Source organism: Pseudophryne corroboree, chromosome 2 (genome assembly GCF_028390025.1).
Source record: "Pseudophryne corroboree isolate aPseCor3 chromosome 2, aPseCor3.hap2, whole genome shotgun sequence".
Taxonomy (NCBI): domain Eukaryota; kingdom Metazoa; phylum Chordata; class Amphibia; order Anura; family Myobatrachidae; genus Pseudophryne; species Pseudophryne corroboree.
Genome location: NC_086445.1, coordinates 77,098,966 through 77,126,419, shown reverse-complemented (window position 1 = coordinate 77,126,419; position 27,454 = coordinate 77,098,966). Strand labels below are relative to the sequence as shown.

Below are 27,454 nucleotides of genomic sequence, written 5' to 3'. Positions count from 1 at the left end.
TGCGTCACTCCTGCCAGGACCCTCCTGTGTCACTCCAGCCAGCTCCCCCTATGTGTCACTCCAGCCAGCTCCCCCTATGTGTCACTCCTGCCCGGACCCTCCTGTGTCACTCCAGCCAGCTCTCCATATGTGTCACTCCTGCCCGGACCCTCCTGTGTCACTCCAGCCAGCTCCCCCTATGTGTCACTCCTGCCCGGACCCTCCTGTGTCACTCCAGCCAGCTCCCCCTATGTGTCACTCCTGCCCGGACCCTCCTGTGTCACTCCAGCCAGCTCCCCCTATGTGTCACTCCTGCCAGGACCCTCCTGTGTCACTCCAGCCAGCTCCCCCTATGTGTCACTCCTGCCAGGACCCTCCTGTGTCACTCCAGCCAGGTCCCCTTATGTGTCACTCCTGCCAGGACCCTCCTGTGTCACTCCAGCCAGCTCCCCCTATGTGTCACTCCTGCCAGTACCCTCCTGTGTTACTCCAGCCAGCTCCCCCTATGTGTCACTCCTGACAGGACCCTCCTGTGTCACTCCAGCCAGCTCCCCCTATGTGTCACTCCTGCCTGGACCCTCCTGTGTCACTCCATCCAGCTCCTCCTATGTTTCACTCCTGCCCAGACCCTCCTGTGTCACTCCATCCAGCTCCTCCTATGTGTCACTCCTGCCAGGACCCTCCTGTGTCACTCCAACCAGCTCCCCCTATGTGTCACTCCTGCCAGGACCCTCCTGTGTCACTCCAGCCCACCCTCACGTGTCACTCCAGCCCCCACAACTCATGCCATAGCAGCAGCTCCATATGTGTCCTCTTTTTGCTGGTGGGTGTCTCACCTCTAGTATCTGGCTCCCTCAGTTGTCAGTGTCTGTAGTGCTGCTGTGTGTCTGGCTGCAGTGCAGCGCTTTCCGTGTCTGTTGTGGTCACGTGATTTGCAAATGTTGGGAGCCACGTTTGAATAAAGAAAGAGCTGCATGCGGCTCAAGAGCCACTGGTTGGCCACCGCTGTACTAAGCAGTGATAAAAGTGGAGAAGTGATCCAGTGGAGAAGTTGCCCATGGCAACCAATTTGCATAATATAAAAGTATACAGAGCAGCTGATTGGTTGGCATGGGCACCTTCTCCACTGACTCACTACTCCACTTTTATCACTGCTTAGTACATGTCCCCCTTAATCTTTTAAAGGGAAGACTACGTATGTGCATTAAGTGGAACTTATGTAGTACTTTAATTTTGTATGTAAGTCATATCTTAATTCAATTAAATTTAATTTAACATGATAAATGTGACTATATTACATCATATACTATGTTCTCTATTGTGTATAACGGGGGTCATTCCGACTCGATCGTTCGCTGCAGTTTGTCGCAGCGCAGCGATCAGGTTGGAACTGCACATGCGCCGGCACCGCAGTGTACCGGCGCATGGCAGCCGTCGTTACCTAGCGATCGCCTCTGAGACAGAGGAGGTCGCTAGGCGGGAGGGGGCTGAACGGCGGCGTTAAGCCGCCATTTAGGGGGAGCGGTCCGGCCAACGCAGGCGTGGCCGGACCGTTCTGGGGGCGGGCCGCTGCGACGAGTAACTCCCGGCCAGCCGCAGGAGCTGCGTTGGCCAGGAGTTACTCCTTAAATACAAAGGCATCGCCTCTGTGCGATGCTTTTGTATTTGTGCGGGGGGGGGGGGGCACTGACATGCGGGGCGGACTAGCCCTGTGCCGGGTGTCCCCCCGCATGTCTGAGTTAACGATCGTAGCTGTGCTAAATTTAGCACAGCTACGATCAACTCGGAATGACCCCCATGACCCCCAACAAGTATATTGTCATTTTAGCATTTACAACTACCACTGTACGCATCACTCCTGGATGCACACAGGTGCACATACTACTGTTGAAGAAGCTTGCAATACAACATATTCTCCAGCTAAAGCTGGGTACACACTAAATGAAGGAGTCTGATAGCATAGTAGGGTCAAGCAGAGGAGTCTGACAGCATAGTAGGGGCAAGCAGTGGAGTCTGATAGTATAGTAGGGGCAAGCAGAGGAGTCTGATAGCATAGTAGTATCAAGCAGTGGAGTCTGATAGTATAGTAGGGGCAAGCAGAGGAGTCTGATAGCATAGTAGTATCAAGCAGTGGAGTCTGATAGTATAGTAGGGGCAAGCAGAGGAGTCTGATAGCATAGTAGTATCAAGCAGTGGAGTCTGATAGCATAGTAGTATCAAGCAGTGGAGTCTGATAGTATAGTAGGGGCAAGCAGAGGAGTCTGATAGCATAGTAGTATCAAGCAGTGGAGTCTGATAGTATAGTAGGGGCAAGCAGTGGAGTTTGATAGTATAGTAGGGTCAAGCAGAGGTGTCTGATAGCATAGTAGTATCAAGCAGTGGAGTCTGATAGAATAGTGGGGGCAAGCAGTGGAGTTTGATAGTATAGTAGGGTCAAGCAGAGGTGTCTGATATCATAGTAGTATCAAGCAGTGGAGTCTGATAGTATAGTAGGGGCAAGCAGTGGAGTTTGATAGTATAGTAGGGTCAAGCAGAGGTGTCTGATAGCATAGTAGTATCAAGCAGTGGAGTCTGATAGAATAGTGGGGGCAAGCAGAGGTGTCTGATAGCATAGTAGGGGCAAGCAGAGGTGTCTGATAGCATAGTAGTATCAAGCAGAGGAGTCTGATAACATAGTAGTATCAAGCAGAGGAGTCTGATAGCATAGTAGGCGCAAGCAGTGGAGTCTGATAGTATAGTAGAGTCAAGCAGAGGTGTCTGATAGCATAGTAGGGTCAAGCAGTGGAGTCTGATAGAATAGTGGGGTCAAGCAGAGGTGTCTGATAGCATAGTAGTATCAAGCAGTGGAGTCTGATAGAATAGTGGGGGCAAGCAGAGGTGTCTGATAGCATAGTAGTATCAAGCAGAGGAGTCTGATAACATAGTAGTATCAAGCAGAGGAGTCTGATAGCATAGTAGAGGCAAGTAGAGGAGTCTGATAGCATAGTAGAGGCAAGCAGAGGAGTCGGATAACATAGTAGTATCAAGCAGAGGAGTCTGATAGCATAGTAGAGGCAAGCAGAAGACTCATGGGGACAGCACAAACCTTAATCCAGCCCTGGGACAAATTACTTCCCAAATGCATGTTTGGGGTAAACTAAGTGGCAGATTTATCAATGAGTTATATTTTTGTTATCACTGGTTGCTAATCTAAAATGGTGCTCCAACCAATCAACTCCTGTCATTTTTCAAACACATGTTTAGTTAGGAGCTGATTGGTTGGAGCACCATGTATGATAAGTCACACGTGATAACAAGAATATCACTCCTTGTTAAATCTGCCCCTGTATTCTATTGTCACAGTGACGTGGTAATGGATAGCAACATTTATTTCTCCTTTTGTTGGTGTGGGTGTCGGGGGTTGGGGGTCATTATGCTGCGTGGTTTAAATATTAAGCCTCCAAACAGCAGCATAGTAAATGTCCCTCTCAGTCTTATCTTTAGTTTAGACCTGATTGTGTTTAATAAACAAGATAGCTCCAGACCTGGATGACAGATGTACACGGGCAAATCATGTAGCAGAATAATATGTGTATAATAGGGAAGTAGTTGTCTTGTCAACAAGCACAATGTGTAGAGAAGCTGTATGGGGACACCGGAATACAGACACCGTTATGTTGACAAGTGTGTACTTAAAGCTCTTTACAATTGTAAACATGATTCAAACTTGTCAACATAACATCTGCGTTCCAAGGACCCCATACTGCTTGTCAGCAAGACACATATACCCAATCTATATACAGTCCATGTTCATTCTATCTACTTGTAGAATATCTTTATCTTATACAGCTGCATTTTGTGGGAGTTGGAGTAATGGATCTGTGTGGTAACTAATGTCATTATCATTTATCTGTATACATCAGTCCCAACAGCAGGACCATACCTCCCGAGAGCAGGACCATAGCTCCCAACAGCAGGACCATACCTCCTAACAGCAGGACCATACCTCCCGAGAGCAGGACCAGACCTCCCAACAGCAGGACCATACCTCCTAACAGCAGGACCATACCTCCCGAGAGCAGGACCAGACCTCCCAACAGCAGGACCATACCTCCCAACAGCAGGACCATACCTCCCAACAGCAGGACCATACCTCCCGACACATTACAATTCACATTACACCGCACAGCAGTGTCCGTCAGTCACATTACACCACCAGGTGTGCCCCCAGTAGATGTGTCCCTAGTAGATGAGCCCCCTGTAGATGTGCCCCAATAGATGTGCCCCGTTTAGATTTGCCCCCAATAGATGTGCCCCCAGTAGATTTGCCCACCAGTAGATGTGCCCCCTGTAGATGTGCCCCCTTGTAGCACCGCTTACACACACACATTTTTGAAAAATAACACAATACTCCCAAGCCCCACTCCGGCTTCTCGAACGCTGCTGCCTTCTGCCTCTGGCCATCCGCTCCTCGGATCTATGGGAGAGACGTCATGATGTCTCTCCCATTGCGCCGCATAGACACTAGAGGTCAATTAGGAGCTCTAACGTCTGACAATGGTGTCAGCTGCAGCGGGCGCCCACACAGCCCACGGCGCCCACTGCAGCTAGGGATTGCGATATGCAGGATGCGGGGTGCGAGTGGGAGGCGCCTAGAACCGCTCCTGGGCAGCAGGGTCATACCTCCTGACAGCAGGATCATATTTCCCGACTGCAGGATCATACCTCCTGACAGCAGGGGCGTATTAAGAGATGTGGGGGCCCATATGCAGTCTCCATCTGGGCCCCCTCCTCTCTGGCTGGTAGCGAGGCAGCACATTAGTTAGAAGACTCTGGCTCTGTGTCAAAGTCTACTATGCATGCGCAGGTCTTCAGAAAAATGGTGAGGCGTCCATTTTTCCAGTGATTTTTCTACTGCACATGCACAAAACACCAGGAAAATGGCCACAGAGACATTTTTCCTTGTGATTTGTGCCATGCTGCTGCTGCCGACTCTGGACTATGAAGTGTTGAAGAAATGTGTACAATGAGTAATGAGCCACAAACCTCAAAACAGTGCGGTACTATACAAAAGTGGGTGTAGTTTCATCCCAATGTGGATGTTTTAGGGCAAGGGATTTTCATATCAGGAACAGCATTTGGGCGGATCATTATGCAGTTCTATCATACTTACTCTCCCAGAACATCCCACAGACTCCCTAGAAAACCAGGTCACTCTCCCACATTCTGCTAATTTTCTAGTGAAATAGGCGGCACAGGAGGCGTGATGCCCTGATTCTCAGAGAATCATGCCATCTTAGCCCCGCCCCCTTTTTATGGACCCATCAGTAACCATATTGTGCCGTCTAATGCATACCCTCCAACATTTTACGCTCAAAAACCAGTACAAATGAGGAAAAGGGGTGTGGTCAGGGGTAAAGGGGGCATGGCCACACCCCCATTCCTATACTTTCAATGGAAATTTGGTGAGTCAAAAATCAGTACAAAGCCCGTTTTGGCAGGTACAGACCATAAAAAAACGGTACTGTACCGGGCAAAAATGTACAGTTGGAGGGTATGCTAATGACGGCCCTCACAGTAATCACCCACTTCTTCTATATGGGGTTTCTACCAGAGGGGACAATTTTAACTTATCAAAAATGGTTTTACATCCACATGTAGAATAATATTTTAAATAATAATAATAATAACGAATTATTATTATTAATAATAATAATAATAATAATATAGGGCCAGGATATAGGCTATAAAGCAGGGGTCAGGGAACTTTTTTACCTTTTACCCCAAAATATATTTAGATACGCTGACGTTACCCCCTAGATTTGAAAGGAAGGAAATCATATAATATTGGGCATATATACTGGTTATCACTGTGTATATGGCATTTCTGAGATACTGTGTGTGTGTGTATATATGTATATATATATATATATATATATATATATAAACCACCGATCCGGCACTCCTCTGATAGCTTTCAATAATACTGGCCAGGGTGCACTCCCATGGGCTAACCAGCCCCACATACCAACAAATGCAGCAAGTTGGCACTCCTGGACTTCATACAAGTGAAAAAAGGTACTTTATTTTATTAGCAACATTTCGGGGTACTCCCCCCGTCATCAGGACACACCAATGTGTGTCCTGATGATGGGGGGGGGGGGGGGAGTACCCAGAAACGTTGCTAATAAAGCACCTTTTTTCACTTGTATGAAGTCCAGGAGTGCCACCTTGCTGCATTTGTTGGTATGTGGTTAGCCCATGGGAGTGCACCCTGGCCAGGGAGGGACTGGGGACGGAGGCCACAAACGACAGGGGGGACACGGGTCCGAGTGCCCCCCCCCCCCCCTGGATCCGCCACTGGGCGTGAGGGAGTGCGGTGTGACGTCAGCACGTCACATCGTGAGCCGGCCTGTGCTGGACGGGGCTGTGTCTCAGCAGCGCGACCGTCCATTACCCCCAGGAATTTCATTTTTACCCCATTTGGGGTAATTTACCCCTGTTCCCTGACCACTGCTATAAAGGAACCTTTATGTGTATGCATCTGGGTTTAGACATACTTCAGTGTCCTGGGGGTAATTAACATATTTCTATGTACTTTGCATCACTTTTGCAGATAGTTTGAATGTTTGTGCAATATGCAGCGTAATCCTCAGGCAGCATTAGCTCTTAGCTATTAAATACCAGCAGTCAGATCATCAGTCTCCAGCCCTGTGTCCATAACAACCTCAGGCCAGCCCTGATCCTCTGTGCACAATTTCCCCTGTGTCTAGTCCCAACCTCTGCTGCCTGGCAGGGGGCGTGTCCTTTGTTGAACAGAGCCAGCTCGCCTACAAATCTGGAAGCACTTCATGCAGTCCGGCTGCAGACTGGGACAGACATGCCTTCTCCTTACTGTGTGACCATTGTGGCTCTGCAGCTTCTCTGGCCTCTCCTGGGACTGGCAAAATCACAGACAAGAACCTATTACATTGGCATTGTGGAGGAACCCTGGGACTATGCCCCATCTGGGCGCAACCTCATTACAGGACAGAACATATCGGACGATGGGTAAGACTTTGCGCTTGTACTGTGTGCGATCTTGTGGCAATGTAGTGTGTATATCTGATGTGTGATCACAGTGACAGTGAAAAATGCTAAAATGACAATATATAAAATATATTTATCAAAGTTTCAATAATAAATAAAGTCACATTCTCATGTGAAAGACAATTAAAACCAGCTGCATTTGCAATAAGAAAGAACTACTTAAGTTCAAACTGATTCAGTTAAAACATCAAGGGGTCTATTCATGAAGCAGTGAAAAGAGTGGAGAAGTGAGCCTGTGGAGAAGTTGCCCATGGCAACCAATCAGCTGCTCTGTATGATTTTGTAGTATGCAAATTATAGATGTTACTTCAATGTTGATTGGTTCTTCTCCACTGGCTCACTTCTCCACAGTTTTCACTGCTTCATGAATAGACCCCCAAATGCCTTCGCCCTTTGAAGATCAAATGGGAATGTGCTCTATTGCTGCAGACAGATTATAATAGTTATAGTATGGGTGGGAAGGATTCAGACACTCTCAGCTGATCGGAACCGGCCGCCGGTCCTCATCGTAACCCATCGTAACCCAATCTCATTTTGCACCAGGGGTTGAGCACCCACATGTGATGCATCTCCCTCCAGTCGCTGAGGTTTTTGTGGTCAGCACAGGACACCCTCCCTCCATCTTCCAATCCGCCTTTCTAAGCGCAAGGTGTCATAAGTGCAAAATGCGCCCCAGTCACCGTAGAGAAGAACGTGTACTTTGATGCTCAGTACAGTAAGTCACAATTTGCAGACGGGAAAAAGCGCAAAGTTGCGTTTACACACTCTGCAAAATTCTCTCAATGATTTTCTACATTCACTGATCCCATTTAGCATCGTATGTTGTTTTTTTTTTAGTATACATTCAAAATGCCGGCTGTCAGGATCCCGGTGTTCAGAAAACCGACGGCCGGAATACCGACACTCGCCCGTTATTCCCACTTGGTTGGTCGGTCCACGCCACCAACCGAGTAGAACTAGAACCTATGCGTTGTCGAGCGCGGCGAGTCTGTGAGAGGTATTCCAGCAGACGAGATTCCACTGTCGGTATACTGACAGCCGCTATCTTGTCTACCAGATCCATTATAAGGTTGGGTGGGATGTACAAAGCATTACACTCGTCATGCGATACATCCTGCCACATGGGTACATACCGGCGTTTATAAGTCTCCCGATGAGAGCTGTTCCTTGCAATAGAATGACTGCCGGGACCCTTCTGCACATGCGTGTGTGTGTGTGTGTGTGTGTGTGTGTGTGTGTGTGTGTGTGTGTGTGTGTGTGTGTGTGTGTGTGTGTGTGTGTGTGTGTGTGTGTGTGTGTGTGTGTGTGTGTGTGTGTGTGTGTGTGTGTGGCGGGGGGAGGGGGGGGGAGCAGGGGCTGCAGGAAGGGATCCAGTTGGATCTCACTAAGGGGGAATTGCTGAGAAAAGCCCATAGGCTTCTACTGGGTAACACCAGCTACAGATAGCATAATCCACCAGGTCCCAGCTCCTGAATGTATCGCATTCTGGAGCTTGGTACCAGGGCCGGTTCTGGCGCTCTGTGCGCCCCGGGCGGCAATAGGGGGCGTGGCTTCGTACAGGGGGCATGGTCATTTACGCCCCCTGTACAGACTGAAATGATGTGCGGTGCGCGATGACGTCATCGCGCACCGCACAGTAAAGGACCTCTCCACGAAGGGAAACTAGACGCGTACGCGTCTAGTTTCCCTTCACAGCGGCAGCGGGGGCCAACGGGCAGCGGGGGGCACAGCAGCAGCGGATCTTTCCCTGGTGCGGCGCCCTCCGGATGGCGCACTGCGCCCTCCGGAAGGCGGTACCCCGGGCAAAAGTCATGCTTGCCCGTGGCAAGATCCGCTACTGCTTGGTACATATGGGAAATGCTGCCAAATTCTTTTCGTTTTTATGGCCACATTTTCGCTATTACTGTAAGTGCTTACTTGGGTGATTGCAGCCATAAGAATTTATATAATAACCCCAAATAAAATGTTATACAGTTTATTGTGCCATCTTCCTTATAACTGTCCCAAGGACTATTGTGTAAACTGACAAGAAAAGTCATCACCACATGAGGGTCAGAGTTCCCCTTTCACTTCCAAATCACAGTGAAACATTACACTCACTGTGGGAGAGAGGTATCAACTCTTTGAGAGAGGAAAAGTACAGTTGCCCATCAACATCTGTCATTTATCTAGCAGTCTTTGGAATGACAGTAAGACGCTGAATAGCTATTTTAAGCAACATCTCCAAGGCTTGATACATCTACCCTTGCGTCCCGCTAAGTTTAGCTGCATTCTTCATTAATGCATTCACCTACACTATTAGTATTCTGATGTAGTCTATGATGTTAGTGCTATGTTTATTCTGAGGCTCCACGACACCAGGAGTGTGTGGTTAGTATTTAACGTGATTGAAGTGGGATTTAGACGGAAAATGTGACTGATAAACTGGCACTGATTGGGGACCTTTCAGATATGACGAAATATTCAGGTCATGTTGACTGTGCTAAACTCTTTATTCCCTTGTTAGTGGATCTATTTGGATGAAAGAACTCATTGGATTAGTGAGTCATTATTGGATTACATTTATCAATGGATTTTCCAAGAATGTCATTCGCTGGTGAGGGATGGACAGAGATCAGTGTAAAACACAATACACAGCATATTAATAGGGGAAAAGCTGTACATTCGGGAGAGGGATATTTGTTTCTACCTATACGAGTTCTTTATTTAAAGGATCGTTTACAAAGCCGCCTTATTGTGGTCCTGGAGTACGAATGGCATTTTATGATATTGGGGGTCATTCCGAGTTGATCGCTCACTAGCAGTTTTTAGCAGCCATGCAAACGCTATGCAGCCGCCCTCTGGGAGTGTATCTTAGCTTAGCAGAAGTGCGAACGAAAGGATCGCAGAGCGGCTACAAAATAATATTGTGCAGTTTCTGAGTAGCTTCAGACCTACTCAGCGCTTGCGATCACTTCAGACCATTCAGTGCCGGATTTGACGTCACAAACACGCCCTGCGTTCGCCCAGCCATGCCTGCCTTTTTCGTGGCACGCCTGCGTTTTTTCGAGCACTCCCTGAAAACGGTCAGTTGACACCCAGAAACGCCCACTTCATGTCAATCACTCTGCGGCGGCCATTGCGACTGAAAAGCTTCGCTAGACCTTGTGTGAAAATACATCGGCCGTTGTTAAAGTACGTCGCGCGTGCACACTGCGCCGCATATGCATGCGCAGAAGTGGCGTTTTTTACTTAATCGCAACGCAGCGAACATTTTCAGCTAGCGATCAACTCGGAATGACCCCCATTATGCGCTTATATTAGTGTAAATAAGACCGTTTTTTTTAAATAAGTATGTTTCGCTGAGTTTTGGAATCCAAACGTATTTGACAAGCCTTTACTAACACTGTTTAAATTGCTCAAGGTAGCAAATGGGATATGTCTGGCTCCATTCATGGGTATATATATAACTTATGTATAGATAGTAAAAACAAGGCAAGGTATTGTCCAATGCCAAATTGTCTTTGACGCACAGCCCTGCTATAATTTTGGATGCAAGTCCTTCAGGGTGTTTTGGTTTATTACTGAAGGTTATCAGGCAATGAAAAGAATTGCCAATGTAACAATTGATTTTACTATTAAAGCAAAATCAATACAGGCGCTAAGGTAAGTTAGAACCAGTGTATAAATTCACTCTAATATGGTTACATATAAACTGCAGCTCCCATGTAAAACAGGGCTGTTTCTAGCCAATTTGGCTCCCAGTGCGAGATTTAAAAATGCGCCCCCCATGACATAAAAAAATGTCCCCCCACCACCACACACACACCTAGATAAAAAAAAAAATTGCGCGCGCACTCGGCAAGGGGGCATGGCCTCATCTAAATGGGTGTGGCCTCATTTAAATGGGCATGGCCTCGTCTGAAAGGACTACCTCACAATCCAGTTTTTGACCCTGCTCCAACAGATCACGACCACCACAGGAAAAAAAAATTCTACCATATTAAGCCCCACACAGTAATGCCCCCTGCACCATATTATGCCACACACCGCAATGCCCTTGATACATTAAATCCCCACACTACGGCAGGCAAAAGTCCCCATTTCACACATTACGGCAGGTGTCCCCATTGTACACATTGAGAGAAAGAGAGAATACTTACAGAGGCGATTACCGCTCTTCGGCCCGCCTCACCAGTCGCTCCTCGCGCCGGCCTTTCTCTCTTCCTAACTTGGATCCCCCTCTGTACTCCGCTCGGGGGGGAGTTTCGCGGAGTGACGGGGTTGCGTCGTGACGTAACGACGCAACCGTGTCATTCCGTGAAACTCCGCCCCCCGAGCGGGTTACTCGGGGAGAAATAGGAGGGGGAAGCAGGGAGCCACAGTTAGTGCCGCGGGTATCTGTGTTTACCCAAATAAACAGTATATTTTATAGATATAATTATACTAGTATAACCATATAAGAGAGCGCAAAATACTGAATAAGTAAATACAATTTATTAAAATAAATTATTTGTATTTACTTATTCAGTATTTTGCGCTCTCTTATATGGTTATACTAGTATAATTATATCTATAAAATATAATGAAAAGAATTGACACACCCCTAAAAGTGTAGTGTAGTTTTAGTAGAACATTTAACAGATATACATAGGTGGTAAAATGCATGAATACCAAAAGGACACTATATAGTTACATAGTTTGTGAGGTTGAAAAAAGACAATTCGTCCGTTGAATTCAACCTATTTGTGTTCTACTCTGTATTATTTTCAGGAGTAATTTTATCTGTTGATAAAAGTCGGCCGTTGTGTTATATTTCCTAATTTTATTATAACAATGGTACGTGATCTATCCACCATAACCCTGTATATCCTTATCCATTAGGAATTTATCTAGGCCATTCTTAAAAGTATTGCCCGAGTCTGCTATTACTACTTTCTCAGGCAGGGAATTCCAAACTCGTATTGTCCTTACTGTGAAAAAACCTTTCCGCCTCTGTGTGCGGAATCTCCTCTCCTCTAACCTAAGTGGGTGTCCACAGGTTTTCTGTGCTGTTCTTAACAAAAACAGATCCCCCGAAAGCTCTGTGTATTGTCCCCTTAAATATTTATAAATGTTGATCATGTCCCCTCTTAATCTCCTCTTTTCCAGTGTGAACATGTCAAGCCTTGCAACTCTCATGTTCAGCAATCAGTTAGGGGCCAAACATTCTCCACCGTTCTTCAGTTTGCTGGCCAGGGGCCTAATTCAGCATGTGCCAAAAAAACCCCGAACATCTATGACCCATTTCTCTGACATGCGGGGGGACGCTCAGCACAGGGCAAGTCTACCCCGGATGCCTGATCCAGCCCCTCCAAACATGCGAAAGCATCGCATGGCGATGGCAGGCAGCTACCCACCATGTTTCTGGGTCGTAGTGCATGTGACTTCACGTAGCCGCTGCGGCCTGCTCCGCAAACGGTCTGGGCACGCCACAAACCAAGTCAACATCCCTTTAATGCCGCCGCCATGCCCCCTCCCGCCCTGCAAATGCCTCTGTCTGTCAGCCAGATCAAGGAATTCTGTTCATCCGCAGTTATGGATACTAATTACAATGTCCAGTGAGGCCTGGCTCTTATTCTGGGGTCTATAAACTAAGCCTCCATCCAAGGCTTAGCAAATACACTCCTCTGTTTTTTACCCTCTGTCTCCACCTCCCTCCCCCCCCCCCCCTCTCTCTCTCTTTCTTCTCACCTGTCTCCTTCTTGTACCAACTCTATCACCCAGTCTCCCTGGCACTTATTACCCAAATCTCTCTCTATCTCTCACTCTGACTTTATCCACATCTCTCCTTTTCTTTCACTCCCCATTGGCTTCAACTCCTCCCTATCACTCAGGGGTAGATTTATTAAGCTCGGTGAAGTGATAAAGTGGAAGGTGATAATGCACCAGCCAGTCAGCTCTTAACTGTCATTTTTCAAACCCAACCTGAGACATGGAAGCTAGGAGCTGATTGGCTGGTAGTTTATCACCCACACTTTATTACTTCACCAGGTTTAATAAATCTGCCCCTCGGTCCTGTGAATCTCTGACACTGGTGGGAGGGATCAGACTAGTATGCCAACTGTCATTACATTCTAACATGATGACATCTTTTTTTTTATCAGCAGTCAGTTTTATTACTCTATATACTGTATATATGTAAAATCACAGGTCACTCAAAGATGTTCATGTGTGTAGTATTTTTATTTTTTAAAAACAAAATAGCTCTTTTATTTAGACAAAAGGCAAGAAAAAATAAACACACACACACACACACACACACACACACACACACACACACACACACACGTAAATGATAAAATAAGTGCTTGTCTGTAATATCTCAGATACTGCAGTACCGAGAAGGATTTCCCATAATTGGAGTAGCCCTTTAGGATAAAGCAATCCACTCAGCTAGACAGATCCAGGAGCTGGTGAACAAAGACTTATATCCCTTTCACACCGCACAAATAACCCGGTATCAACCCGGTATATTACCGGGTCGACGCGGGTCGCTGTGCGGTGTGAAAGGGGTCAGTGACAAATTCCCGGGTTGCCTGACCCGGTAATTCAACGCAGGAATAAAGAAGGGTTATTCCCAGGTTGAATACCAGGTCAGGTGCAGTGTGAATGGGTTGCCAGGCCGATGCGACCCAGGACCCGTTCACAGCATAGGGAGAGGTGGCGCGGAGATGATGTCATCTCACAGCGCTGCCCCCGCCCTCGATGGTAACCCGACCGTGCATATTGCCGGGTCGGAAAGCAATGTGAAAGGGTCCAATACCAGGTGCCACCCGGGAAGGACCCATTTCCAATTCCCGTGTGGGACCCGGCACTGCGATGTGACAGCGGTATTAATAGCATAGGAGGCTCTCGAAAATTAGGTGGTGCTCCCAGCGAGTCTCCCAATCCTGCCTCACTCCCGCAGCCTCCCACGGCCATCTTTCATAGTGGGCGGTGCGGGGAGGCCAATGATGCGATTTGAATCGCGTCATCGTAGTCCTGCTCCCCGCTATACAATGCCGGTAATCAGGGCATTGTATAAGATGCGATCGTGGGTCCACACCCCTGTATTGCCCGCACTTGATGAGGCCACACCCCCTGCTGCCCCCTTCCAGCATGGGGCAGCCGGAAAATCGGTAAGTCTACTTAATAGCATACTTACCGACTTTTTGGCTGCTCTCTCCGGGAGAGAGCAGCCAGGTTGGATCAGCAGGGGGCGGGGAAGGGTAGTGACAAGAAGAGGGGGTGGAGCGGAGGCAATGTGGGGGCGTGGCTGATGTATTGCGTCATTTAAGCCACGCCCCCACCTGTAAAATGCCGCTATTACAGGCATTATACTGCAGGGGGCGTGGCTATGATGACGTGATTGAACAAGAATCGCGTCGTCGGCTGCCTGGACCGCCCACATTACTCACTAAGTGGGCGGCCGGGCAGGGGGTGCACAGAAATCGGGAAGCTTGCCTGCTTTTCCGTGGGGGCCGGGAGGGTCACCCGATTTTCGGGAGCCTACTGGCCATTCCGGGAGAGTAGGCAAGTATGACCTAATAGTCCAAGCAAAGCTACTTCCCTGATGCACTTTGAAATCATAGGGCTAGATGCATCATCGCTTGGAAAGTGATAAAATGGTGAGTGAAAAAGTGCCAGCCAATCAGCTCCTAACTTCCATGTTACAGGCTGTGTTTGAAAAATGTCAGTTAGGAGCTGATTGGCTGGTGCTTTTTCACTCTCCATTTTATCACTTTCCAAGCGATGATGCATCTGGCCCAGAGTCTGAAAGATAGCAGAAAATAGACTTTTTTTAGAGAGTGATAGATCCCTCGAATAGCCACCCAGCAGGGACTCATATGGTAACATGATGCAAGAATGAATGGGACACACACTGCTATCGGTAAGAGTCAGATAAAAAGCATACAGAACAAAAAAAAAAAGCACAAAAAAGAGCAGTTTAGATGGATGCAAATGGGCTTTTTGTGCAATCAGATTCAGAATGTCTCTGCTAAGGCTCAAGAGAAATAATAATTACGTCTAAAAAAGAAAAGAAAAGTGCGGTATGTGTTGAGTATGTTGGGAATACGGAACGGTGGTTGTGTGTATATTACAGGCATGTAGAAGGATGATGCTGGTGATACTTCTGGTGTTTGTCAGGACTTTTTAAGCTTGGTAATAAATGATTTACATTCAACCTCTCCCCAGTGTAGTATGAGTTTTATGTAACGTGATATAATATGTGATGTAATATGTGCACACCAGCCCTAAAACATCTGCTTCATACTATATTCCACTTCTTACAGTTAGAACAATATATTTTTATCTTCTCTTGAAAACAGTTCTTGAAACAGGGCCGCAAAAGTCCTAGGAAACTGCGGAGCCTATTTATAAAGACAAAGGGGGTAATTCTGAGTTGATCGCAGCAGCAAGTTTGTTAGCAGTTGGGCAAAACCATGGGGGTAATTCCAAGTTGATTGCAGCAGGATTTTTGATAGCAATTGGGCAAAACCATGTGCACTGCAGGGGAGGCAGATATAACATGTGCAGAGAGAATTAGATTTGGGTGAGTTATTTTGTTTCTGTGCAGGGTAAATACTGGCTACTTTATTTTTACACTGCAATTTAGATTTCAGTTTGCACACACCACACCCAAATCTAAATCTCTCTGCACATGTTACATTTGCCCCACCTGCAGTGCTTAATGTTTTTGCCCATTAGTGTGCTTCTTTCGTTTGCTAACAAATCCGAATAAGGCCCTTGAAGCGCAGTAAGGGTTCCTTAGCCTTTTCCCATAGTAGAAAAACAATTCTCAACTGCGCAAACGTCGCTGCTGCGTGCATCTCTGATTGGCCCTTAATGTAAAGCTTGATACTTTCCCAATATCAGTCTTACAGTATATCTGACAAACTCCTGAAACTTTGGAAATGTGATAAGTACTTTAGTTATTTTGCAGTATTGAACCCGATATATGCCAGGTCTTCTCAGCCTTTCCCACCCCGTTCCTGCAATACTTACCCCCTGTTCTCGCCGTGCGCCCCAGCTCTCACTGCACATGTTGGAGAAGGGTCTGATGACTGTTAATTATTATACAGATCATGTAATTTAGTGGACCTTTACTAAAAAACAAATGTATGGTTTATTTCCCTGCAGCCACTGCTAGTAGATCCTTCATGGGTCAGTGTCATATTTTAGACTCACCCTCCATTTGTTTTGATCCCTGTGAATTGTCTGTTGTGTGTTATTAGTACATCTGTTCACATATATGCTGCTTGGTGACGGGGGTCTTCTGTGCTTCTCGGTATACAGTAAGTAAACCATGTCTAGAAACTTGTGGAAGGTCCTCGGAATCTAGTCTGGATTATAAGCGAGTGGCGCAGAGGTTAGCATTGTAGCACCGCTGCCTCAAAGCATTTAAGTCAAGGCTACTATTCATACCATTATTTATTATTTATTTATTAACAGTTTCTTATATAGCGCAGCAAATTCCGTTGCGCTTTACAATTGGAAATAACAATGAAATAACAAAACTGGGTAATAACAAACAGTCATAGAGGTAGGAAGGCCCTGCTCGCAAGCTTACAATCTATAGGGAAATAGGCATGTATATACAAGGAAAGGTGCTATCTATTGCATAGTTGTCCGCCAGATTACAAAGGTTCTAGGTGGGCTGTATGATATGGTCATACAGCAATGATGAACCGGGTTCGAGAGGAAGGGAAAGTGAAGAATGAGAAGACATGTGAGGATATGTGTGGACTGTGCAGAGTGGATGCAATTTGATTGGAAGGTTTATGAAGGTAATGTGAGCGGTTCTGGAATTTGATATGCTTGCCTAAAGAGCTGAGTTTTCAGGGAACGCTTGAAGGTTTGGAGACTAGAGGAGAGTCTTATTGTGCGTGGTGGGGCATTCCACAGAGTGGGTGCAGCCCGATGAAAGTCCTGCAATCGTGAGTGGGAGCGAGTAATGAGTGTGAATGAGAGATGCAGGTCTTGTGAAGAGCGAAGAGGTCGGGTTGGGAGATATTTTGAGATAAGCGAAGTGATGTACGTTGGTGTAGTTTTGTTAATGGCCTTGTGTGTGAGTAAAAGTATTTTATATTGAATACAGAGTGGATCTGCAGACAATGAACATCTAGTGAGGAAGATTAGCCTCGCCGCTGCATTCAGAATGGATTGTAGTGGTGAGAGTCTCGTTTTGGGAAGACCAGTTAGGAGACTATTGCAATAATCAATGTGGGAGATAATGAGAGCGTGGATTAGAGTTTTAGCAGTGTCTTGTGTAAGGTATGGTCATATTTTGGATATGTTTTTTAGATGCATGTAACATGATCTTGAGACAGATTGAATGTGGGGAACAAAGGACAGATCAGAGTCAAGGATGACACCTAGGCAGCGAGCTTGTGGGGTAGGGTAGATAGTCGAGTTTTTAACAGTGATATAGATATCAGGTTGGTACCTACTATTGGCCGGTGGAAATATAATTAACTCTGTCTTTGAAATATTAAGTTTGAGGTGGCGAGATGTCATCCATGATGAAATGGCAGAAAGGTATTTAGTGACACGGCCCAGTACAGATAGGGACAAGTCAGGGGAGGATAGGCAGATTTGAGTATCATCTGCGTACAGATGATACTGAAATCCAAAAGAGCTGATTAGTTTACCATGAGATGAGGTATAGATAGAGAAAAGCAGAGGACCCAAGACTGAGCCTTGCGGTACTCCAACTGAAAGAGGTAGCGAAGAGGAGGTAGATTCAGAGAAGCGAACACTGAAGGAGCGATTAGATACTGTAGGTAGGATAGGAACCAAGAAAGGGCTGTGTTTTTAAGACCTAGGGATTGAGTGTTTGCATGAGAAGAGAGTGTTCAACAGTGTCAAATGCAGCAGATAGATCTAGAAGAATAAGTAGTGAGTAATGGCCTTTAGACTTTGTAGTGACCAAATCATTAACCACTTTAGTCAGTGCTGTCTCTGTGGAGTGTTAGGAACGAAAGCCTGACTGAAGTGGGTCCAATAAAGTGTGTGAGTTAAGAAAGTGTGTGAGTCGAGTGTAGGCAAGTCTCTCAAGTAGCTTAGAGAGACAAGGGAGCTGAGAGATAGGGCGGCAGTTTGAGAGAGCGTTAGGGTCAGATTTTTTTTTTTTTTAAATGGGAGTAATCACTGCATGCTTGAAGAGTGAAGGAAAAATGCCAGTAGAGAAAGAGAGATTGCAGATGTTAGTTAAGGTAGGGATGAGCACCAGAGACAGAGCTTTACTTATTTGTGAGGGTAAAGGATCAAGAGGAGAGGTAGTAGAGAAGCAGGATGAGAAGAGTGATGATACTTCATCTTCATTTGTGGGATCAAATTAAGAGAGAGTGCCAGAGGGTTCAGGTAAAGAACGGAGCAGGTCACTGGCTGCCGAAGAGCATACCATTTCATCTCATCTCGGATCTTATCAATCTTCTCCTTGAAGTAGGAAGCAAGATCATGTGCCTTGATAGTGGCTGGAGGGGTAGGTGAGGCTGGATTCAGAAGTGATTTAAATGTATTAAAGAGTCGCTTGGGGTTAGAGGCTTGAGCAGAGATAAGAGTTTGGAAATATGTTTGTTTGGCAGTGTCCAGGGTATTTCTATAAGAGTGGTAGACAGTCTTATATGTGAGGAAGTCACTTAAAATACAAGACTTAGGCGGCTGTCGTTCAAGTTTTCGCGTGAGTTTTTGTACTTGTCTTGTTAATTTGGAGTGCCATGGTTGACATCTAGGTCTACGTGGAGTGTGATGGGTAGCTGGAGCCACTTCATCAAGGGCTAGTTCTAGAGTCTTGTTCAGGTGTGATACAGCCATCTCAGGAGAGGTGAATGCAGAAATCGGTGAAAGCAGTTGTTGGAGTGAAGTGGAAAGTTCTTGAAAATGAATTGTGTTAATACTTCTGCGGGTTTGAGGAGGATTGGAGGACTTTAGCAATACAGAGTTTGAATTAACGGAGGAGAGCATGCAGGTGATAAGGTTGTGATCTGAGAGGGGGAAAGGAGTGTTAGTGAGTTCAGAGACGAAGCATAGTCTGGTGAATACTAGATCAAGGCAGTGGCCCTCCTGATGAGTAGAGTTGTCAGTCCATTGGGAGAGGCCAAGAGAGGAGGTTAAAGAGAGTAGTTTGGATACCATGGCACATTATGCTCCTGATTCAGAGCTACGGTATCCAAATGATAGATCTACAATGTCTAGGTAGACAGACAATAGGTTGACACCATATGGTTGACATGCATTAGGTACAAAAGGTCGGCAGATGAAAGGCCGACAGGTTTAAAAGTCAACATTACTTACCTGTGTGGAGTCCCGCATCGGCACTGCAGCTGTGGCAAAAATCACCTGGAAAATGGCCACCACGTATGTGTCAGCCATTTTTGAGTCAATTATTCTCATGTGGACCTTTTGTACCTGTTGACCTTAACCACTGTCGACCTTTTGTACCTACCGACCTAATGCACGTCAACCATATGTTGTCGAGTTATTGCTTGTTGAACTAACAATTGTAGATCTCTTGTACCACACCCCTGAGCTACACACAATGATGATGGAGTTTGGTTATCTTTTGCTACTGTGTGTGCACAGGGGTGCTGAGGCGATTGAGACGCACGTTATCAGAGATGTTTTGGTACAGTGCTGGGCCGCACCTTGGGGGTAACTGGGAGGTCTCTAAAGAGACACACAGAGATGGCCCGTCTTACGGGCCTGTTATGGGAATGTCGCCTAACTGGCTGCCACACAGGCGCTCACAGTGGAGGCCGTAATCAGATGGAAGCCTGCACCTGCCATGGGGCTGATGCCGGTTTCCATGGTGTGACGGATGGTGGTGTCTAAGGAAGCACCAGGCCTTTTTATAGCGTCTACAGACACTCACAGTGGGCGTCTCGTCCCTTGCACATTCATACAGTACGCACAGATATACACCAGGTGAAGGCTTTTGTAGCGGCATTTGTATTAAGTCACAGTCCTCTGACTCAGGTCCTCAGTGTATAGTTTGTACGTTCTCCCTGCATTTTTTGGGGTGCACCAGCTTTTTCCCCACAAAACATACCGGTAGTAAATATTTGTGTGGCAGAGAATAAAAATTGGGACATTGACTGATTCATGCATGGTGGCCATTTTCCTGGGGATTTTTGCCACAGCTGCGGTGCCGATGCAGGACTCTGAAAATGTAAGTAACTTGAACCTAGGGGCCCGTGTGCACCGCACACCTGCACCCATTATAAATATGTCAATGGCGTGCTCTTGACCAGTACTGCACATGTGTGGTATGGGACCTGCATTGTCGCTTGCAAAGCAGCTGCAGACAGGGCTGCCATCAGAAAATGTGGGGCTCAGGACTGACAAATAGACAGGGCCCCCCCCACAAAAACAAGAGATTCTGCTGCAACACTCCACCCCATTGTGACACTACATACAGGGGGAGCATTGCGGACCTGCAGGAACGATTCACGGAGAGCTGAAGTACGGGGAGGCTTGTTTTCAGAAGTTCTCCCTGCGCATCCGCCTGCTGTTGTTGCACTGCCTGGTGCAGCTTTCCAGGTATTGGCAGTAGGAGCCAGGGTTGGGCCCCCTTCTCTATAAGGGCCCGGGACTCCAGTCACTGCATTCCCCCCCCCCCCCCCCCTCATAACTGCCCTGGCTGCAGACGTGGGATACGGTCGTTAGGTCGACACAACATAGACAATCATTAGGTCAACATGGCCATTAGGTCGACATGGGCATTAGGTCGACAGGTCAAAAGGTCGACGTGAGTTTTTCAATATTTTTTTTTTACATTTTTGGACTTTTTCATACTTTATGATCCACTTGGACTACAATTGGGAACGGAAACCTGCAAAGCGAGCCATGCGAGGGGACACGGTGCACTAATTGGGGTTCCCCGTCACTTTACGAAGAAAATGACACCAAAAAAAGTCCAAAAACTCATGTCGACCTTTTGACCTGTCAAACTAGTACATGTCGAACTAATGCCCATGTCGACCTTCAGTGGTCGACCTAATGTCTGTCGACCTACGTTGTGTCGACCCAACGACCCATACCCGCAGACGTCAGTGGATTGATAATCTGCAGCAGTTTGGGGGTGGAGAGGGGGAGTGTTGCCTTGGTTTTGTGTGAGTGCAGAGGCCAGGGTCTCCGTCTTCCGACAGAAAATTCCAGTCTTCAGTGACAGTGCCGGTCTCTGTAACCTGAGGGTGACTCAGCCATGTAACGGCGTCGCAGAGGTATACGAGACGCCTCCAGCTGCATTACCCTATGTATCAGCTTTTCCAAGGAGCAGCAGTTATGCTTACTATGACCAAGCCTGAAACAGGCCCAATGTTATTATTAGTCAGTGCCCCGATGTGCACAGGGATGAATTATGCAGAGAATGCAGGAGCAGGCACTTAACCCCTCTACTTACACTACAACTGGTTACCATGGTGGTCAGCAGCAACTTTTTGCTGCTGCTGCGATCAACTAGTCCACGCATATGGGGGAGTGTATTTTAGCTTAGCAGGGCTGTGATCGCTTGTGCAGCCTGCTAAGCTAAACATTTTTCAAGCAAAACATGACTAGCCCTGGACATACTTACCCTGTGTGACGATCTCTGCGATGCTGGGGCCGGCTTTGACATCAGACATCCGCCCTCCGTTCTCCTGGACACGCCTGCGTTTTCCTTACCACTCCCCGAAAACGTCCGCCAACGGTCCGGATCCGCCCAGGAACGCCTTTTTTTCTGTCAATCTTCTTTCGGTCGGCTCTGCGACTGCTCTCTTCGTAGGACACGACGTAGCCCGGCGACCCCTGTCACCGGGCAACGACGCACGTGCGCAGTGCGCCCGACGCGCATGCGCATTCCAGACCCGTTCGCAACGCAGCAATAAACCGCTGCATGCGAACGGGTTGGAATGACCCCCCCATGTGCATATGCTAAGCGATGGAATCTGTCACTTGTCCGTCTACACCGTAGAATCAGAGAGAACAGCTTTTGTGCTCCGGCCTTTACCTCTGCCAACAAATTATTTCCAGACCTAGGAGATTCCCAGCTAGAAGGAATGCCGAGTGTGTGTGTTGGCAAACAAAGCAACAAATATAGTATCCCTCACTTAATAAGTGCAAGAACATCTGATCCTGTGTCACCATGTGGTGAGCTGTACACAAGTGTACTTAATGGGGAGTGGTGTAATGATGGCATTTCAAGTAGATGAAAATATTTTGAAATCACTTCCTGGCACACTATGCTGCTGGGCACGTACATCCAGGGGTTTAATAGAGGGTGCAGGGGTGCTGTTGCTATGGGGACAGGAGGGTTAGGGGTCCTCTGCACCCAGCTCCCACGTATCAGAGCCATACAGCGCGTTAAAGAACAGATTGCCTATGTAACCCCCCAGTCCGCAGGTATGCTGGAAAATCTTAATCCCTGGCTGAGGGCACTCCACTATCTTGCTGTACCAGCACCCCGTGACAGAGAGGCAAGCGTTCTAGTTCCCTTTTGAAATGCAGACACCAACTGACATGTAATGCGTACAACACGATTTTATTTCTTCTGTAAATAATAACAGAATTACATCCCAAACAGTTGTTTACACCCAGCACAAGCACTACTACAGGATATAGAATAGAGCCAGGTAAACAAAAATAAATAAATAAATAAACAATAAGTTATTGATGAGAGCAGGATAGTTAAGGCTCTTCTATATATCGGACTCAGATAACCAGCATTAGTGATACAGGTGGCAAATAAACAGGTAACTGGCGCACAATTGAAGCAGGCTGGTTATGGCTTCTAAATAACAGTCTCAGGTAACCAGCGTTAGCAATACAGGTGGCAGGAAGCAGGTAACTGGCGCACAATTGAAGCAGGCTGGTTATGGCTTCTAAATAACAGTCTCAGGTAACCAGCGTTAGCAATGCAGGTGGCAGGTAAACAGGTAACTGGCGCACAATTGAAGCAGGCTGGTTATGGCTTCTAAATAATAGTCTCAGGTAACCAGCGTCAGCAATACAGATAGCAGGTAAGCAGGAACTTGTGCACGATTAAAGCAGGCTGGTTATGGCTATTAAACGACAGTCTCAGGTAACCAGTGTTAGCAATACAAGTAGCAGGTAAGCAGGTAACTTGTGCACAATTAAAGCAGGCTGGTTATGGCTACTAAACAACAGTCTCAGGTAACCAGCGTCAGCAATACAGGTAGCAGGTAAGCAGGAACTTGTGCACGATTAAAGCAGGCTGGTTATGGCTATTAAACGACAGTCTCAGGTAACCAGCGTTAGCAATACAGGTAGCAGGTAAGCAGGAACTTGTGCACAATTAAAGCAGGCTGGTTATGGCTACTAAACAACAGTCTCAGGTAACCAGCGTCAGCAATACAGGTAGCAGGTAAGCAGGAACTTGTGCACGATTAAAGCAGGCTGGTTATGGCTATTAAACGACAGTCTCAGGTAACCAGCGTTAGCAATACAAATAGCAGGTAAGCAGGTAACTTGTGCACAATTAAAGCAGGCTGGTTATGGCTACTAAACAACAGTCTCAGGTAACCAGCGTCAGCAATACAGGTAGCAGGTAAGCAGGAACTTGTGCACGATTAAAGCAGGCTGGTTATGGCTATTAAACGACAGTCTCAGGTAACCAGCGTTAGCAATACAAGTAGCAGGTAAGCAGGAACTTGTGCACGATTAAAGCAGGCTGGTTATGGCTATTAAACGACAGTCTCAGGTAACCAGCGTTAGCAATACAAGTAGCAGGTAAGCAGGTAACTTGTGCACAATTAAAGCAGGCTGGTTATGGCTACTAAACAACAGTCTCAGGTAACCAGCGTCAGCAATACAGGTAGCAGGTAAGCAGGAACTTGTGCACGATTAAAGCAGGCTGGTTATGGCTATTAAACGACAGTCTCAGGTAACCAGCGTCAGCAATACAGGTGGCAGGTAAGCAGGTAACTGTTGCACAATTGAAGCAGGCTGGTTATGGCTTCTAAATAATAGTCTCAGGTAACCAGCGTCAGCAATACAGGTAGTAGGTAAGCAGGAACTTGTGCACAATTAAAGCAGGCTGGTTATGGCTTGTTAACAACAGTCTCAGGTAACCAGCGTTCCTTAGTAGCGGATAAATGCATTAACATTAGCTTTCACACTGCTGGGCGGAGCTTGCATAAAAAGAACCATCAGTACCAGCATTCCTTAATAGCAGATAAATGCATTAACATTAGCTTTCACACTGCTGGGCGGAACTTGCAATAAAAGAACTATCAGTACCAGCATTCCTTAATAGCAGATAAATGCATTAACATTAGCTTTCACACTGCTGGGCGGAGCTTGCATAAAAAAGAACTATCAGTACCAGCATTCCTTAATAGCAGATAAATGCATTAACATTAGCTTTTACACTGCTGGGCGGAGCTTGCATAAAAAGAACTATCAGTACCAGCATTCCTTAATAGCAGATAAATGCATTAACATTAGCTTTCACACTGCTGGGCGGAGCTTGCATAAAAAGAACTATCAGTACCAGCATTCCTTAATAGCAGATAAATGCATTAACATTAACTTTCACACTGCTGGGCGGAGCTTGCATAAAAAGAACTATCAGTACCAGCATTCCTTAATAGCAGATAAATGCATTAACATTAGCTTTCACACTGCTGGGTGGAGCTTGCATAAAAAGAACTATCAGTACCAGCATTCCTTAATAGCAGATAAATGCATTAACATTAGCTTTCACACTGCTGGGCGGAGCTTGCAATAAAAGAACTATCAGTACCAGCATTCCTTAATAGCAGATAAATGCATTAACATTAGCTTTCACACTGCTGGGCGGATCTTACAATAAAAGAACTATCAGTACCAGCATTCCTTAATAGCAGATAAATGCATTAACATTAGCTTTCACACTGCTGGGCGGAGCTTGCATAAAAAGAACTATCAGTACCAGCATTCCTTAATAGCAGACAAATGCATTAACATTAGCTTTCACACTGCTGGCCGGAGCTTGCAATAAAAGAACTATCAGTACCAGCATTCCTTAATAGCAGATAAATGCATTAACATTAGCTTTCACACTGCTGGGCGGAGCTTGCATAAAAAGAACTATCAGTACCAGCATTCCTTAATAGCAGATAAATGCATTAACATTAGCTTTCACACTGCTGGGCGGAGCTTGCATAAAAAGAACTATCAGTATACCCCTCTCACTAACAGAAGGGGTGCCTACTCTGTATTAAATAATGTGTCCCCCAATGCAGAGTTCCCGCAGCGGAAGGGGATAAATAACAGGACCCTGGGGATCTTAGGGATGTCTACCCCCCTTTACAAATACTATGTCCCCTCTTTGCAGAGTTCAAGCAGCGGAAGGGCTAATTAGTGCGGGCACTAACAAACGGGAGAATACCCCCTTTTTAGAACTAACCCCATATGGCAGAGTCTTGCAGCGGAAGGGTTTAACAGGTTTCTCACCCCCTGCTGCGGCGCTTGTGCCACCTCCGACCTGGTCTTCGTCTTCGGCGCCACCCGGGATGCAGAGCACCGCACCGGGGATGCACCCTTGTCCTGGGCTCCGCGATCCGGGCACCTCTTTCTGGCAGCTTGTGATATCCTCTGCTCTCCGGTGGGGTCCTCTCGTCTTTTTCACGCAGGCTCCGGTCTTCTCTCCAGGGGTCCTCGCTGGGGTCCTCTCTTTGAAGTTGTCCTGCGCACTGCCTCCTCTTCCGTCTTTGATGTTCCGCGGCACCATCCCCTGGGTCCGGTCTCCTGGCGCTTGTAACGGCTCCCGTCCTCCCGCGCGGCTCCTGACGTGGCACTCCTCGACGGCTTCTCTCCAGGGCAGCAGCTTGGTCCAGGTCTCTTCTACTCCACCCACGGTCTCTCTGTTCACTGGATGTTGTCGTCGGTCGTCTCCCGCCCTAGAGTCCTTTTCCCCTGCAACTTCAGGGGTCCAATAGGCACGGGGCCCCCATTCCCGGGCTTATTGTTACTGAGGCCGGGGGGGACAATTTCAGAGAGCTGAAGGCGCCAAACTCTGGGCTCCTCTGCCCTGCAACTGCAGGGAATCCAATCGTTGCTGGCTTCATTTCCCGAGGCTGGCTGTTGCTGAGGAAGGAAATATGTGTGGGAGGTTTGAGATGCCCATTTGTTTTCCTTGGTGTCAAGAGTTGGCAGGCATCAATCACACAACCCTTGTTAATTTATGGGCCATTTGCGTCCCTAAAGTGTGAAAAGGCTCTATTACCTGAGAAGAAAAAGAAAGGGGGAGAAAAGAAAAAAAGAAAAGAAAAACTCCCTACAGATATAGGGTATTACATTCTACCCCCCTTAAAAAAAATATACGTGTCCTCACGTATACTAACACAAATCTCTAAATTCAGATAATCAATACATTTACATGTTTGATTAACATGACTATTGGTTACTATAACTCCGTTCCTTCCATTTATCAATGCAGCCAAACTTATTCTCTATACCGTAGAGGAGGAATTCCTTTAGTGCTTCTTGAAGAACGTCTAAGTTCTCCATCTTCAATTCTTGGTACAAAGGTTGTTACAATGCCCTCAGACTCATTCCCAGGGGGGAAACACTCAACTGACGTAGGGAACCCAATAAACCACAGCATATCCAATGGATTACAATATTGATGGTCTGCAGGGACACTTAACCTCTCTGTCACGGGAGCACCAGAGTCCAGAGCATTCTCCATGGGGGTGGTACAGAGCCGCAGGCGATTCCGATGAACAGTTTTCTGCTGAACTCCATCTGTAATCACGTAGGTTGGGAATTCCGGGTTTGGGGTGGCGGACACCAGGTAGGGGACCTCTTCCCACCATGAGTCCAATTTGCTGCGTCGGACATTCTTTCTAAGCCACACCCTATCTCCTATTTGTAGAGGCTCCGCAAATGCTTGCTTGTTGTAAAATCTTTCTTGTTTATAGCGAACTTCTTCCATCTGCTGTTTAACCAACATTTTGGCTTCTTTGATTCGCTCCTGATGTTCTTTTAACCAATCTCCCCTGGATGGGTAGGCGTCATTGATCATGGTGGGAATATCCAACTGTAAATCGGCAAGAAGCCTCCCTTGTCGCCCAAACATTAAGTAATAGGGAGTGTATCCAGTGGAGCAGTGTTCAGTATTATTGTACAGAAACGTTAGTTCTGGTAACAGACTAGGCCAATCCAGCCTTCGCGGCAACGGAATAGCCCGAAGCATGTTTATCAAAGTCTGGTTTATCTTTTCACATAGACCATTGCACTGTGGATGGTATGCCGTTGTCCTCATTTTATGACACTGATAGAGCTCGCACAATTCTGCAAACAGTTGAGATTCGAATGCTGTCCCTTGATCAGTTAAAATCTGTTCCGGGTAGCCATACGGTTGAACAAAATACTTCCAGAAGGTGATGGCGGTCGTTTTTGCTGACAAATCCCTTACCGGGAC

The 27,454-nt window shown here is 46.8% G+C and overlaps 1 protein-coding gene across 2 annotated transcripts in view; it reads left to right on the top strand.

Annotated features, from left to right (window-relative positions):
- The first annotated feature begins 6,412 nt into the window (after window positions 1-6,412).
- The window catches only part of LOC134999678 (ferroxidase HEPHL1-like), a 164,967-nt gene continuing 143,925 nt past the window's right edge, over window positions 6,413-27,454 (top strand). The window contains exon 1 of one of the 2 annotated variants that reach the window (XM_063951443.1): window positions 6,413-7,008. In XM_063951443.1, the coding sequence (XP_063807513.1) occupies window positions 6,839-7,008 (170 nt within the window). In that variant the 5' untranslated portion in view covers window positions 6,413-6,838. The remainder of the gene's footprint in view (window positions 7,009-27,454) is intronic. The other variant, XM_063951441.1, reaches the window with a different exon arrangement.